The sequence below is a fragment of the Acanthaster planci genome, linkage group LG08 (genome assembly GCF_054643075.1).
Source record: "Acanthaster planci isolate LZ-2023a linkage group LG08, COTS_SCS, whole genome shotgun sequence".
NCBI lineage: Eukaryota > Metazoa > Echinodermata > Asteroidea > Valvatida > Acanthasteridae > Acanthaster > Acanthaster planci.
In genome coordinates, this window is record NC_141784.1 from 8356478 (window position 1) to 8371071 (window position 14594).

Below are 14594 nucleotides of genomic sequence, written 5' to 3' on the forward strand. Positions count from 1 at the left end.
CAGTACATGTACATGGGATACGCCAATTTTTTGTAGCACACTCCTACTTCGCGCTGGTCCCTACACGCCGGACAGTGTACTAAAAGAGTCGTACCAGTTACGGGGTTATTTTCTCTTGGGCATCCAAAATTTGTGCCACCGGGTTTTGCTTTGACGATTTGAGGTAATTTTTCTGTCCATATCAGGCTCCTCAAGCCCTTTCAGAAACTTATGCACAAATTTTTTGAGTAGTTTTGAAGCGATGCACTGAATTTTGCAACAAACAATAAATATTATGTTGTAGGTACAATAACTTTATTTTACTAGACGACCATAGATTTTTTTCCGATTTGCACTCCATACAAAATATCTACTGAACTACATCCAGTTGGTACTTTGTAGTATACAGTATTTCGACGGCTGATTCGTCTATTGCAAGTGGGACAGGCGGAATTTCCCGCGGAGCGGGCTATACCAGTTTGGCTCTATTTTTTCGTATTCACAGGTTGGTTTGTTTAGCTTTCAGGTTATGCATTCATTTTTAATAAGGATATTTGAAGATAAATTGATTTAATGGCATACCTACCGTTTGGATCGATGTTCAGCTACCGAATTGCGACGTTTTCATTTGTACTGGGCCCAGGCCTGTAGGCAGGTAGGCAACGTACTAGCCGTGCTAGCACGTCCTTGCCATATGCATTAATCTCACAAGTTGAATTAGCATGACTAGCCTAGTGGGCAGAAGTGCAGTTTGCCTTTGCAAATTACAACCTCGGGAAGTCTTTCTTTCACACTAATGAATGATTGATCACCAGGTGGCAGTTTGGAAAGAGTTTCATAAATGGATGCTGTACTTGACACCCTGTGCACAAACCCAGTAATGAGCATATGAGACTGGTCTGAAAAATTCTAGGTGTTTCTAACTATGACTTTGTATATTCCCTCCTAAATTGAACTTTTCTGGACATATTTTTGCTTTCTGAGTAATTGCTGTAGGGAATAATTACTGGCATCCGTATGCTGGAATTCCTCCTGGCATTTTTGGTATGCTGGGAGGATGATTGTTATAAAATGTGAAAACAAAGTTGTTCAGCGCAATCTTTGAAAGTGTGCAAATTTGAAATTTTCGTAACTTGCGCAATTCCTTTACGCAATTTTTATTAGGTTGGGTATATTTTAAATCTGTGCAGATAACGTTGAGCAGTCCTCTAACATGCGCAAGTTTTGTGCCTCAAACTGTGCAGTTTTTAGCACGTTAAAGGGAGTCATAATGGTTAGCGTTTGGTCAGGCCTGGCAGCGACGTGGGTATTCCCATTCCCTTCGAAGTCTCTTGCTGTCTAGCACTAGGCAAGCTGGGAGAATGTTGCTTGGGTAAAGGCAAAAATTCCAATATGAACTAGGCCTAGTAGTTTTTTAGGTCGATTCAAAACACTTATTGTCCCGTATTGTTATCTATTTTGTCCTAGATCTTACTTTTATTGCAGATATTTTTCTAATTAACACGGCTCAAGGAATTTTCCGAATTAAATGTCAACAGGAATTTAACAGCTCTCAAGAGTATTTTTTTAGAGGGAAGCAAAGTCCAAGTTAAATGTTGATAGGGGAATTTCATTGCTCTCAAGAGGCAATATTCATCAGAATGCTGAAATGGTAAAATTTCATTGATCTTTTGAAACCACATCAGTTTTTGTAAAGTAACTCCAGCATGTTCACGACAATGAAAGGACAATTATGGCAAAGCAACTTCTTGTGAGCAATAGGCCTCCCTCCATGGTGGTGTGTATACCGTTCAAGCACTTTACATGTGGACCCTGTTACTTAGAATGTCATGTTAGACCAGCATACCATCCCCAAACTCTAAGTATAACTTTCAAAAAATGGGAACTGCAACAATGTCTGATTTCTTGCTTTTTAAAACTTCACTGCAGTGACTTACTTGATAATATATTGGCACCTTTGGTTGCAGATACTGTCAGATACTGTGCGCCTTCAAAATTCTTGGTGGCTGTTATTAAAATTTCCTGGAATAAAGCACTGTTTCCATGGTAATTTCTGCCATAGTCTTGGCCCTTCCAGTAAGTTCTGAAGTACTGTAGTTCTCTTTGCCACTGGAAATTTGCCACAGACAGTGTTGGCATTGTGTGGGGACATCATCATATCTGCCAGGAACCTAGAAGGGTTGTTAGAAGCTCCAAAACAAGCATGAAAGCAAAATGTTGATGAAATATCAAGGGAGGTCACACTGCTGCTTGGAGTTATAATGCCAGACATTTAAACAAAGTGTGGTGGCGTTGTGCTTCTAGGCCTGAACCGGGACTAACCATGGCAGGAAGAGCATTCAAGCCAGGAGACAAGGTGTTTGCCAAGATGAAGGGATGGCCTCATTGGCCAGCAAGGGTAAGCCATACTTCAAGACTTGCATAATCTTAAGCCGTGTCCAAATTACTAAGCTGTGGCTGGAAATTTCCCACAACTCGATGGAAAGTGGCTGTAGCCACAATCACAGACTCATGTGCCATTTCAAGCCACCGCCAAGTATTTCATAAACTGCCATTGCTATCTGTGAAAGAGTTAGGGCCTATCCTTTGAAAAATCTGAAGTACTTTATATTGTTGTTGTGTTTGTTAAAACAAATCTGCTGGATTTTTTTGTGTATTTATCTTCAAGTCCCAATCTCTCCCACGCTTTTTACCGCAATATTTTTTTTTTGCTTTATTCCTTTAGATCACATTTACAATCAAGTCCATCACAAGTCACTGGCAGATCACAACCATTTGAATAAATAACAGAAAAGAATTAACCTTAGTCATTTAGTTCATTTCAATGGCATATGACTAGGACTCATGACTCCATGAATTGTGACTTTCGTGTGTCTTTATGAATTTTATTTGTGACTTAACTTGTTAGAACCTGACTACAATCGGCAACAGGTCCCCTCCTTTCCTCTTTAAATGACAAAATTTAACACTTGGTTGCATCTCTTGACGTGAGTTGCTTGAGCCTTAATAATTTCTCACAAACCAAGATTCCTTCCGTTAACATTCTCATTTGTGTAGCTCTGTTCTCTCATCTCCTTAGATTGACGAGATTCCCGAAGGAGGAGTTAAGCCACCTCCGAACAAGTTCCCCATTTTCTTCTATGGAACTCACGAGACGTAGGTGCAATGTCCATCGTACCTAAGCCAAGGCATCCACACTTGTCAGAAATGTATCATATTGCCAACTTGAATATTACAAAGTGAAAATTGGTGGGGGGAATTCTGAACTTCTCCAATGCCTGTAACCTGAACCCATTACCATATTGGAGTATACAGTATTGTTTGTATGCGTCAGTGTAAGGTCAAAACCTGTTAATGAAAAATTAACCTCTGCTCAATGCTAAGCACTCCTTGTCCTATTGGAGATGACAAAAAAAATCAGATGTGACTGTGAATAATAAACTGTCGGTGACTCCCAGAGTAGTGTGGGTTTTAATGCGGTGCTCTTCAGGGAGTAATGATTGAGTAGTCCTTATTTGCATCTATCCTCTTGACTTTATTTCCAACAGTGCTTTCATGTTGCCTAAGGACCTATACCCTTACGAGGAGTTCAAACACAAGTATGGCCAGCTTCACAAGAAACACCGGGCCTTTAACATCGGGCTGGATGAAATCATCACCAATCCCAACGTCAATCTATACGCACAGGTAAAGGCAGAACTAGAGTTTCTACGTTTTATGATTTCTGTGACTGGAGTCTCATGATAATCCTAGCTGTATTTCACTGTATTGATTGATTGGTCACCATAGCAACCACCATCTACATCAGAAGAGGAAGTAGAAGAGGAGGCAGTAGAAGAGGTGGAGCCAGAATCGTCATCGGAGGAGGAGGAACCCCTTGCCAAGAAAGTCAAGCCTAAGGTTAAGACTGCTGCAGCGAAGAAACAAAAGTCAAGTGTTGATACTGCAAAGGTAGAATGGGAGCTTGCTCACTAAGCCAGATACTCGGAAATGCACAAATCTTTATGTTGAGGGGTTTGTTTGTGTTAAGTTCCCCACATTGGCTTAATACGGGAGATATTTGCCCTTCTTCATCCAGCGTACACTGTATGCCTGTAGCCAAAGACTGTGGTTCTGTATTTAACGCTTACTTCATTTGTACAAATCTCAAAAGTGTTATTCTGATGTTAGCCTGCACTCGTGCCTTTTACATAGTTTAGAACTGTTGCTTCAATTCCAACCCAGAAATCGTCCAAGAAGAAGAGATCAGTGTCTTCGAGTGAGGAGGGAGAGACGGATTACGATGAGCCATCAGAGGAAGAAGAGGAAGAAGAAAGTAGTGATGTAAGTCAATGCATTGGTTGTAATTACCAACAGGTGAATGAATGTGGTATTAACATCGGCAGTAGCCTTAATGGACCCTCTTAAGTTTTAATGCTTTGGGATTGGTGGTCCGTCAAACTTGTACACTTCATGTTTTTTGTGCATTTGTCAGTTCCTTAAATCTTAATATTTCTTTTTTTTCCTCCCCCCACAGGAGTTTGTCCCAAAGAAGACAAGCAGTGCAAAGAGGAAAAAGCGCTTCTCTGACAAGGCTGAACCTAGGCACAGAAAGAAGTCCAAGGCAGCGAGTAGCTCAGACAGTGAGGATGAAGAGGGAGACGAGGAGCAGGCATCCAGCAGCGATGATGAGGATGAGCCAGTGGTGAAAAAACCGAAGAAGGAGAAGGCCAAGAAAGAGTCCGCCAAGAAACCCAGGACTAAAGGTGAGACATGGAAGGCAACAGGAAGTAAGTGCTCTTGAGAACTGGGAAATTAATGCAAAAGAAAATTATTTGCAGCTTGTGGAAGTTGACTTGAAGGAAGCTGATAGGATTTAAGAGTATAAGTGTATTGTAGCAGAAACTTTTGACTAACGACATTGTTGTAGTCGAATCACCAATGGTGAGTCTGAGTCGTGAGTCACAAACCTAGAGTCTGAGTCACGAGTCACAAGCCTTGAGTCCAAGTAATGATTCATTTTTTTAAAGGTATTCACCAATTTAGCAATTTTTGCTGCGCATATTGAGAATTTTGTTGTTTTTGCTTAACACACTTCTTTTTTCAAGTTGCTTGAGTAAATAATCTCTTTGCAAAGAGCTGTGGTTCATAACAAATGAAAAAGCAAAATTTTTTTATTCAGAGAGTAAAAGAATCCACCCTGTAAATTTGTGTCGAGCCACGTTAAGACGGAATGTTATGTTTGTCTTGTAAACTTGTGAAATTAATTCTCTCTTTAAGAAAATATATGACTCCAGTCACCATGCTTGAGTCCAAGTCATGGTCGAGTCCAAGTCAATCATTTCCCAATGTGACTCGAGTAGAGTCTGAGTCATGAAAAAAGTGACTCAAGTTCGACTCGAGTCCGAATCCTGGACTACAACACTGCAAAGAATAGACTTTCCTGTGTAAGAAATGCAAACATGTCTAGAAAAGAGAATGTAAAGGACTGAGTAGAAAATGTACATCAATTGTGTGAGTGGATCCCAAGAAATGAGTCTTAAGGCCACTTTTAACCCTAACCCCCAGGCCCTTTTAGCTAGGAACCCTCCTCGATCCTCCAGAATCCTCCAATTTGGAGGGTGAAAAAAATTGGATTCTCCTTCAATCCTCTGCAGTCCTCCAAAATTTTTTGAAAATGTTACTTGGAGGTGTGCCTACTGCCTCAGTCCTTCAAAATCCTTTGGCAATTCCTGTCATTATGTTGAGGTAGTGCGAATGGCATTCTTGAGCAGTGCGGTTGATTCAAAAGAAATACTGGGCTGAATTTATGCATGACTAAGCAAAACAAACAAGGTGTAACCCACGACCTTCATGCATGGCATCCTTTGCAATAAGCACTTTTGCCACTTACCCTCAATCCTCCAAAATCCTCCAAAACCGCCTGAAAGATTTTTGAGGATTGAGGAGGGTTAAGGTTAAAAGAACCTTGCATATGAAAGAGCAAACTGAGCTCTCTAGACAGTTAGGCCTCCTGTCCAAACCCTCAATATTCAAAGTGAACAACCATGAATAAACCCACTGGTACAGTCATCATATCGTAACTTTTAGTTTTAGCCATCAAGCCTGGGCTTCAGCTTCCTAAGTCCGTGCAGTCGTCCTAGTGGGTTTTAAGGACCTGTGGGAGGGTTGGATTTTAATCTGCATAAACATAATTTGTTTACCTGGTTAAACTTTGTTTAAACTTTCTTATTCAAGGTGAGAAAAAGCCAAGAGCCCCAAGTGCCAAGAAGAAACCTGCCAGTAAACCAGCCCCACAAAAAGAACTCAGCATCAGCTTGAGCAGGTAGGTTTATCAGAATCAGAATTTCATTAGCGTTGTACTGAGAACTGTACTAAAAAAAAGATTGGCACAGCAAATAATGCATCAACTAATTCTCTTTTATCAAGGGCACCGAACCCTGCAAAAGGAACTTGCAGCATCTCCAGATTCCCCAAACCAGAAGTGCATAATGAAATTTTGTGTGTACTTTAACCTGTCCAGTGCGCTGCAAAATAATAAATCTGGATTAATATTGCAGCTCAGACTCCTCCTCAGATGACAGTGACTATGTCTCCAAGTGGCGCAAGCAGGAAGAGGCACGGCGGGCCAAGATTGAGGAGGAGAAGAAGAAGAAGCAGGAAGAGCAGTACCGGCTGATGCGGGAGAAGGAACGCCTCCAGGAGGAGATGGAGCGGCTGGAGAAGGCCCAGAAGAAAAAGAAGAAGAAAAAACGCAGCTCATCGGAATCCAAGAGCAAGCATGCCGAGAGTGACGAGGACGAAGCGCGACGAGTTTTGGACAGCGACGGCGACAGCGACCACCTTGTCATCGACGAAACCCCCCTGAAGATCAAGCGAGAGGCCAAGAAGAAAGTCAAGAAGAACAGTGAGGCTGAAGTGAAAGTAGTCAAGGAAGAGCAGGAGGTACCCAGGTTGATGGTGGACGATGAAGAGGGAGAGGCGGTGGATGAGACAGGGACACAAAGTGTTGAGGCTTCCAAGATGGACACTTCTGATCGCAAAGCAGAAAAGCTGAAGAAGAAGGAGGACAAGGACAAGAAAAGGTCAGGACAGGGTTTAACAAAGTGGATTTATGTTTTCGTTGCATTTCGAATGCAAGAATGTTTTAAACTAGTAAGCTAGGTGGCCTAATTGGTAAAAAATTCTGTATCTGCAATCATTCTGCGATTATCAAATGACTACTTTTGAAGGACGCCAATTTATCACTAACTAACTAAGTTTTGTGCCTTCATGAGGGGAACAATTCCTCTGTGATAACTTGATTGTTTTTCCGCCTGGGACAGGCAAGAGAAAGAGCGGAAGAAGCAAGAGGAGAAAGAGCGCAAGAAAGAGGAGAAGCTAAAAAAGAAGTTGGAGGAGAAGAAGAAGGAGCTGGAGGCCAAGAAGAGGAGGGAGGAGGAGAGGCGTCGGCGGGAGGAGGAAGAGGCACGGCGGCAGGAGGAAGCAGCAAAGAAGCGGCTGGAGGAAGAGGCTAAGAGGCGACGCGAAGAGGAGCACAGAAGCCTGGAGGAGCAGGTTAGTCATGGTTTTCCCCGTCATTGATCCTGTGTCTGGACATTGGAGGGCGCTGTCTAGACCACTTAAGACTGAAGACCATTGTCAAAATTTCACCCGTGCATCCACATGCAAATATTTCAAATTGAGAATGAAAGTGTGTTCAACACCTGTTGGCCTAAAAAAGTGGCTGGGCATTTCCAAGTTTATATGTTCTAGCAGTGGTTTCTATTTGTAAATTTAGACCCAGCCATTCTTTTAGAGACGACCTTTCCTCATTTCGAAGCTTTTTCCTTATATATAATCCACAGTGCATTGAGCGTCAGGGCCCTTTATTACTCTACCTTTGTGGAGTTGTATCAGTGGCTATCACTGAGGTCCTTTCTTGTACTTGTGCAACAAGTTACTCCAAAGTTGTTGTTGTTCGGACAATTGTGAAGTGTGTGTGGGGGGGTATGCATCGTGCTTGTCTCCAGCTACACTTTGATTTGACAGACTGACTGAACTCTGAAATGCGTCGTTTTCTGACCCTACAGAGAAGGAAGGAAGAGGACATGAAACAGCAAGCCAGGGATCAGGGCAGTGACAAAGAGTAAGTGGAGACTTTGATGAGAATGTTCCCCTACAATCTGTTTTTGTACATTTGAGAAGCAAGAACCTGATATGTTTCTGTACCCCAAACTTTTGGAGCACTGAGGAGAAATTAGACTTATACGTCCCTGGCTTACAGAACTTCAGTAACGGAAATGGGGAAAGTGGAACATGAAATGAGGTGTGATTGGTGTTGATAATGACAGTATCATTTAGGTCTGATGGGTCTTTTAAAGACAAATTGAATGTCCATTCAAAGTAGTGGATTCTAGTAGATTGAGAGTCAAATTAAGCAAAAAAGGGTGGATGTATTAGGCACGTTTTCATCGCACATGAGGAAACCCCGTAATAGTAAAGGTCGATGCTTTGCCTTTGCCATACTTGAAACATGGTAGTGAATATGACTTAACCCCCCTTTCACACTAGTGAAGGTTGCTCAAGCTGTTCTTTCTTGGTTTGTGTTTTGCCAGAATATCTAAACCAGACAAACTAGAGAAGAAAAAACCGGAAAAGAAGAAAGGTAGGCCCAAGATGAATGTACACCAAGCAAATTGCTGTAGAAGCATAGAGATATCAGATAACATGACCTGGGGAATTGAATGGGTCTGAATGCCGCTCACAGAATATTTTGTTTATTGACTGTGATCATACCAAGTATACCGTTTGCAAATTCATGTTAATTTGCCATTTGAATGTTCTTGACCGCACTATTTCATTTTTCCTATTACCTGTTCTAGGTCTTAATAAACTGGAAGAGACAGTTGAAAGATTGCACCTTGAACTCAAAGTCTCTTTGAGCATGGACCGGCCCGTGAGTAGCACCTTCCAGAAGAAAAATCACTGAACCCACCCTCAACCCAGCCCCCTTTTACCAATAAATCTCATGTTGCTGTTGGCTTGTTCTGCTCTGCTTGTTCTGTTTTGAAGGGAAACACCTGCCAGAACATGGCATGTTGTTCCAACCTACATGTACCACACAGCTGTTGACTTGCCCTGTAACTTATGCGCAAACTGTCCAATAAGAATGCATTAAAAATTAGTCTGTACTGGCCTCCTTCAGTTGTGGCGTGGTGGGTACAAGCAAGGTGTTGGTGCAGCCTTTGCTTGCATAAGATCTCTCTTGTAACCTCACTTTGTTTCCCATCAAGGATCCAGCCAAGAGCCTTGCTGTGATGGCACAAATTGATGACCTCAGTGGAACTCTCACTCCAGGCGTCCTCAGGAAAAGCAAGGACTTTGTTCAGACAATCAAAAAGGTATGTACACATGAACAACTTCCTCGGTAAACTGAAATAAAAGGAGCTTAACGTATTGGTAGCCAGTCTTAATTAACACATCACCTGTGGTTAGACCTTGTGCCTGTGTGTGATCATTGTAGTACCCATTATCAAATCTTGTAGCACCTATAAGAGGCACCTAAATACTACCCCTTTGAGTACTGAGATGGTAACTCCTATGGCACTTAATGAACCTTGTGGTACCCAGGCTTTACTTCCTGATACACAGTGAATGTAGCGCTAACTATTTGGATTCCCCCTCCATGCATGCCACACTTAGTGGTTCTACCCCCACCCCTTCCCCAACTTATCGTGCGAATAAGCAGGAAACTGTATTTAACAAGCGTCAGTCTCCCCCATGACAACATTCATACACCAACTTGTTTTGCTAGACCTCTGTTCCTACAGTATATTACTGTTCCACAGACCAAGCACAGGTACTGACCAGTGAGGACAGTGTACTGACCTCTGAGGATAAGGAAACATCCTGTGTTCCCTGTATGTTCTGTCCTCTATGTTCAAGTTAAACATGTACATATTGCTCAGGCATGTGTATCATTATGCGTTAGTAATCTGGTAAGGGTGTGGTGTACATGTTACTCATGTATCACATGCATGGCTTCAATGGCATGCCGTTGGCGCCCAAACACCTGTACTGGACACTGACGAAGGGCACTTGTACAGGGAGTGGATAGGGCTGGATAGCATTTTTGGCAGAGCACCGGCAGCGGTTTCCTTTAATCAGTTGAAAATAGTGGACACATCTTTGATCAATTAACAGCTTGACAACCCAAATCTGCCGTGTTGTGTGTTTCTGCCTCAGGTCAGAAAATACAAGCCAGATGAGAAAGTCCGCAAGAAGGCCGACTATCTCTACAACAAGCTGAAATCCATCTGCCTCATGCAAGACACATCAGGCGGCGCTGAGGAGAAGAAACAGATGACAGAGCAAACCGGTAGAGTGACCAGCAATCTATTCGTGTTACTTTACAGTGCAGTCATCGTCACCATTTTTGCACAAGCTCTCATCTCCGCTAGACAAGGCTTTCTAAATCCAAATAAAAAAATAAATGAAACAGCCGTCACTCTCGGTAGATTGTGAGGATAAAAAAGCTCATTGCTCGGTGATTTTACTACTGCTTTTAGCATTCATTCACAAATGTAGTTTGTCTTCTTCACAATTTGGAAAACAAACGTTGCAGATATAACAACAGTGCAGGATGACAATACAGGAGATGATGAGACCACTGTTGAGGCCGTCAGAATACAAGAAAATGGAACTGCGGAGGACATCCCCAGTAAACCTGACAGTGAGGACCAAGTGACAGCTAGTGCTGAGGCTAAAGCAACGGCCAATACTCCCACAGAAGAGGCATTCAGTGCCACAGCAGAACCCCAAGATGAAACTGATGAAGCAAAAGACTCTGAGCATCTCAGAGAGGAGGAACCAGAGGAGGAACCAAAAGAGGAATCGCTTCCGACTGTTCCCGAGCTGGTTAGAACTGACGACGAGACTGACAATCAGAGAACAGTGGGAGACGATGTGAGACCCGAGGAGCCCGAGCACCTGGAGGAGGATGCAGTTGCCGTGGGAGATGAGATGGAGGCTGAGGAGGAGGAATATGAAGTGGAAGATCGGGAAGGCAGGAGAGACCTCTCAGAGCGGCTGGAGAAGATCTTTGGCAGCCAGGGAGGGTTCCAGATCCCCGGGCTGGTCATGGATGGGGGAGATGACAAGCCCAGAGGGTCGCAGGAGGAGAAGAAAAGGGAGCAGAAACGAGACAGGCGGAGATCGACGGGGATGTCCGGGGACCAGTTTGGTGAGCAGCCCATGGATCTGGATGAAGACGCAGAGGAAGGGAACAACTCCAAGGGGTAGGTTTGGCAAGTTTCCAGTGTGCATCATGTGTTTTAAAGATAGGGCAAGATGTAAGTCATTCAGTACAAGATTTTTTCTGGCAAAGCAAATGCTGTTGATTGTGTATACAAATCAAACGATGCAATTGCATTTCTTTCAAGCTTGTTGGGACTCACTGACATCCCTGATAAAGTGACTTTAATGATTAGTCTACCCCACTCAAGAAAAAGAAAAGTTGCTCAGAGTCCATATTCAATCCACGGGTAGCTGTGTTGCTTGACGAAGTGCTCGAAGTGGGCACGAGTGTCGCCAAGTTTCAAAATGCTGTCAGTTGTTGCAAGGACACTTAACCCCTTCTCTACGGATGATTGCTACTACTGCAACTTTGTGTGAGCATCAGTGCATACCACACATACAGTTTAGTCACCATGCAGCTGCTGGTTCAATGGGGCCTGCTGCTGGACAAAGCCCTCCATTCAGGGCATACCACAGCCCAGCAGTCGCAGTCAAAATAATCCCGCCGTGAAGGGGTTAATGTTAGAGTGTGCTAAACAGTGTAGTGCTTCAATCACCTTATTGCCATCTTTGCTGTACAGATCTTTTAGAACTGCAGCTACTGCCAACAAGCATTTATAAAAATGATATCGGTGTGTAAGAAGTAACCACATGATGTGGCTATTATAGTTGTTTTAGTCAACTTCATTCGGAGTGTTACTTGTAATCTTGCATGAAACCTCCCCGAAAATTAGCATTCCAAAGATTTGTTATCATGTTTTGGGGTTTTTTTTTCGCAGTGAGAATGCAGCGACAGACCAGGCTTTCAGTGACGACAACATGGACCTCGATTCAGATGAGAACTAAAGATTTGCTTTTGGCAGTCAGACGTGTAGCGCAAAATACCATGTTCGTGCCCTTCAAGTTTGCTGCTTGCCACTGGAGAAGAGACAAAAGTGGTAACAGGCAGGGAGGTGTGTTTACAGGGAATTCTGTATCAAATCAGATATCGCCTTGACACGGATCATTTGATTTACCAAATAATTATCAAGCAGAGTGCCTTGATGCAACAAAGCAAGCAGGAATGGATGCAAGAACAACCTGCCCTACCTGTCAAGGCCATCATATTTTCCCTCCATGTCTTAGTCCTCAAACTCATGACAAAAGCATGAGCAGTTGTCAGTTACAGCAGAAAGCTGTCCAATTTGTACAGCATGAGAATTGTTCACCTTTTTAACTACAGATTTTCGATGTTTGAATTTTTTTTATGTTTGTAAATGGCATTTCTGTTCTTTCATTTTTCAAATTTGGGATTTTGCTCGGGAAACGTCCTGGGGTAGTGGCCAAGTTCTTTGGCACATTCCTCTTGGTGTTTTGAAATGTCATTGAATTTTTTATCCTCTTGAAAAGCTAGGCCCAATATTGACGTGAAGAGACCCAGTCTTTTCACAACACCCTATTTCTTAGATACAAGTTAGATGCTTTGATGCATGGAATTTAAGAAAGTGTATAGGCATTGAGGATACAAATAAATGCCTGAGTTTGGCTAGTTGGAACGAGGTAAGAGGTTGTGACTCGAATAGTGTTTGAATTACAGTGGTACCAACCCCACAATTCAGGCATAGGGCAATACCAAAGGTACTTTATTGTTCAGAAATTGAATGCTTGTGGTCCATGTCCAGAGTAACCAACCACCTGCAATGGATTTTTTGATGAGTACATGTAATATCGCTGTTCGCCTCTGTCATTTTCAGCTTAGCTCCAGGTTAGCTAGAGAAAGGCAGCATTAAAAAAAAAATGGACTAGACTCTGGTCTTCAATCTTCCATCTGTTTGTGGGAAGTTGCTTGAGCCACCAGGCATTGGTGTTCAAAGTGTTATTTCCTGCCAGTGCCATGATTCAGACAAATCCTCAAATGGCCCCTTGAACTGATCATTTCACACTTTGTTAACCTGCACTTTCTATGGAGCCAGTGGCAGCCCGGGGGCCACTTAGGAAAATGAACACCTGAACAAAGCGTGATGTCATCAGTACAGAGGGCTATTCATGGAGCTGTCCAGCACAAGAGCTCAGTTCTAAGACGTAACGCTAAGCAAAAAGCCAGTGACCAACTGCATATCAAGTGCTGCTTGTTGCTCATCACCAGTTTTCAGCGTGCATTTATTGAACATATGCATTCCTCAGGAGCTTCATGAAGTTGGGACGTGGCCACGTTGAATAATTCATGCTCACAGGCTCACTTGCTCATTCTTGAAAAGAAACAGCTGATGAAATTCATGGTTGAAGGGTAGAGTCATGTTGTGAGGCAGTGAACTTGCCTTAACATCTCTGCTAAACTGCATCTGCATACGGTCTGTCTAGTCCTATCTGTCAGCAGCCATGTTAAATCTTGAAATAATGAAAGCCTCTGTACTAATGGAAACCACAGGTTCGCCCGACCAAAACAAAAGTACAGTACAGTTTATATGAGGTGAGAAACCAACTGTACTCGGTTTCCCACGTGTAATGTGCCTAATCCCGCTGACATTGACCCTCATTGGCTCCAATAGATGAGTGCATACCAAATCTTCTTTATGGATCCTGTAATTTGGTTTAAGTGCACCGTACCTGTAAGGCTTCTTACTCATGTTTCATTTTTCTTGTTACAAATATTTGGGGACACAATACTTGTGTACGTGTAAATACTTAATACATTTTGCATATTTACCTGAATTGGATATAAATTATTCAGAATAACCCATTGGAAGTTGAACTTTGGCATGGAATTTCGAAAGGCACATTAAATTTAATTACAGATGAGGAAAGTGTGTGTCTCCATTTTTGTTCTGCAGGCTTCAAACCAAAGGGATGTGCTTTGGTATTCAAATAAAAATAAAAAATGTTTCTGACATCATAACCAGGAAAAATGGCCATTGCTGCTTGTGTAAAGAAATTGCCAGAACACTCAACCACTGGCCAACAACAGGTACCAGTGACTGCTGCCAAACTGTACCCCTAGTGTACGCATCTCGCTTTTTATGTTATATGAAGCCCTGCTTTCTGTGGTGAAAACCAGTTGAGTTTGCTTTGCACGGTTGCCACTGGAAATATGTTAAGTTATGTAGTTGTGTGTGTGGACAGTGTTTGTACCTCCTGATCAGTGGGTCGGGGCATGGATGTCAAGGAAGGGGGGGGGGCAAGGCCCCCACCCCTGAAAAATTTGGAAAGTTAGGGGGAAAAGTGAAAGAAATTAAAGGGATGAAAACACCAATTTGGAAGAAAGCTTCAAACTCGACACCCCCACAGCCACTGTTTATCACTTTTTCATTGAATGCTTTGCACCACACAACCCTTTCCCCTGGAAATTCACCCCCTGAACCCCCCCTCGACAAAAATCCTTT

At 42.8% G+C, this 14594-nt stretch overlaps 1 protein-coding gene across 3 annotated transcripts; it reads left to right on the forward strand.

Moving 5' to 3' along the window:
- The first annotated feature begins 339 nt into the window (after positions 1-339).
- On the forward strand, positions 340-14018 carry hdgfl2 (HDGF like 2). 3 transcript variants are annotated; one of them, XM_022249907.2, is made up of 17 exons: positions 340-484; positions 2284-2377; positions 3059-3135; positions 3528-3666; positions 3769-3879; positions 4204-4302; positions 4496-4724; positions 6196-6283; positions 6519-7043; positions 7284-7515; positions 8031-8086; positions 8556-8605; positions 8823-8896; positions 9234-9341; positions 10186-10318; positions 10565-11237; positions 12015-14018. In XM_022249907.2, exons 2-17 carry the CDS (start codon positions 2303-2305, stop codon positions 12079-12081), a joined length of 2736 nt encoding a protein of 911 aa, XP_022105599.2. In that variant the 5' UTR covers positions 340-484; positions 2284-2302; the 3' UTR covers positions 12082-14018. The 3 variants fall into 3 exon arrangements, with proteins under 3 accessions (XP_022105599.2, XP_022105596.2, XP_022105597.2); XM_022249904.2 differs by having other exon boundaries at positions 341-484; positions 3769-3930; XM_022249905.2 differs by lacking the exon at positions 340-484 and adding an exon at positions 491-634 and having other exon boundaries at positions 3769-3930.
- The last annotated feature ends 576 nt before the right edge of the window (positions 14019-14594 follow it).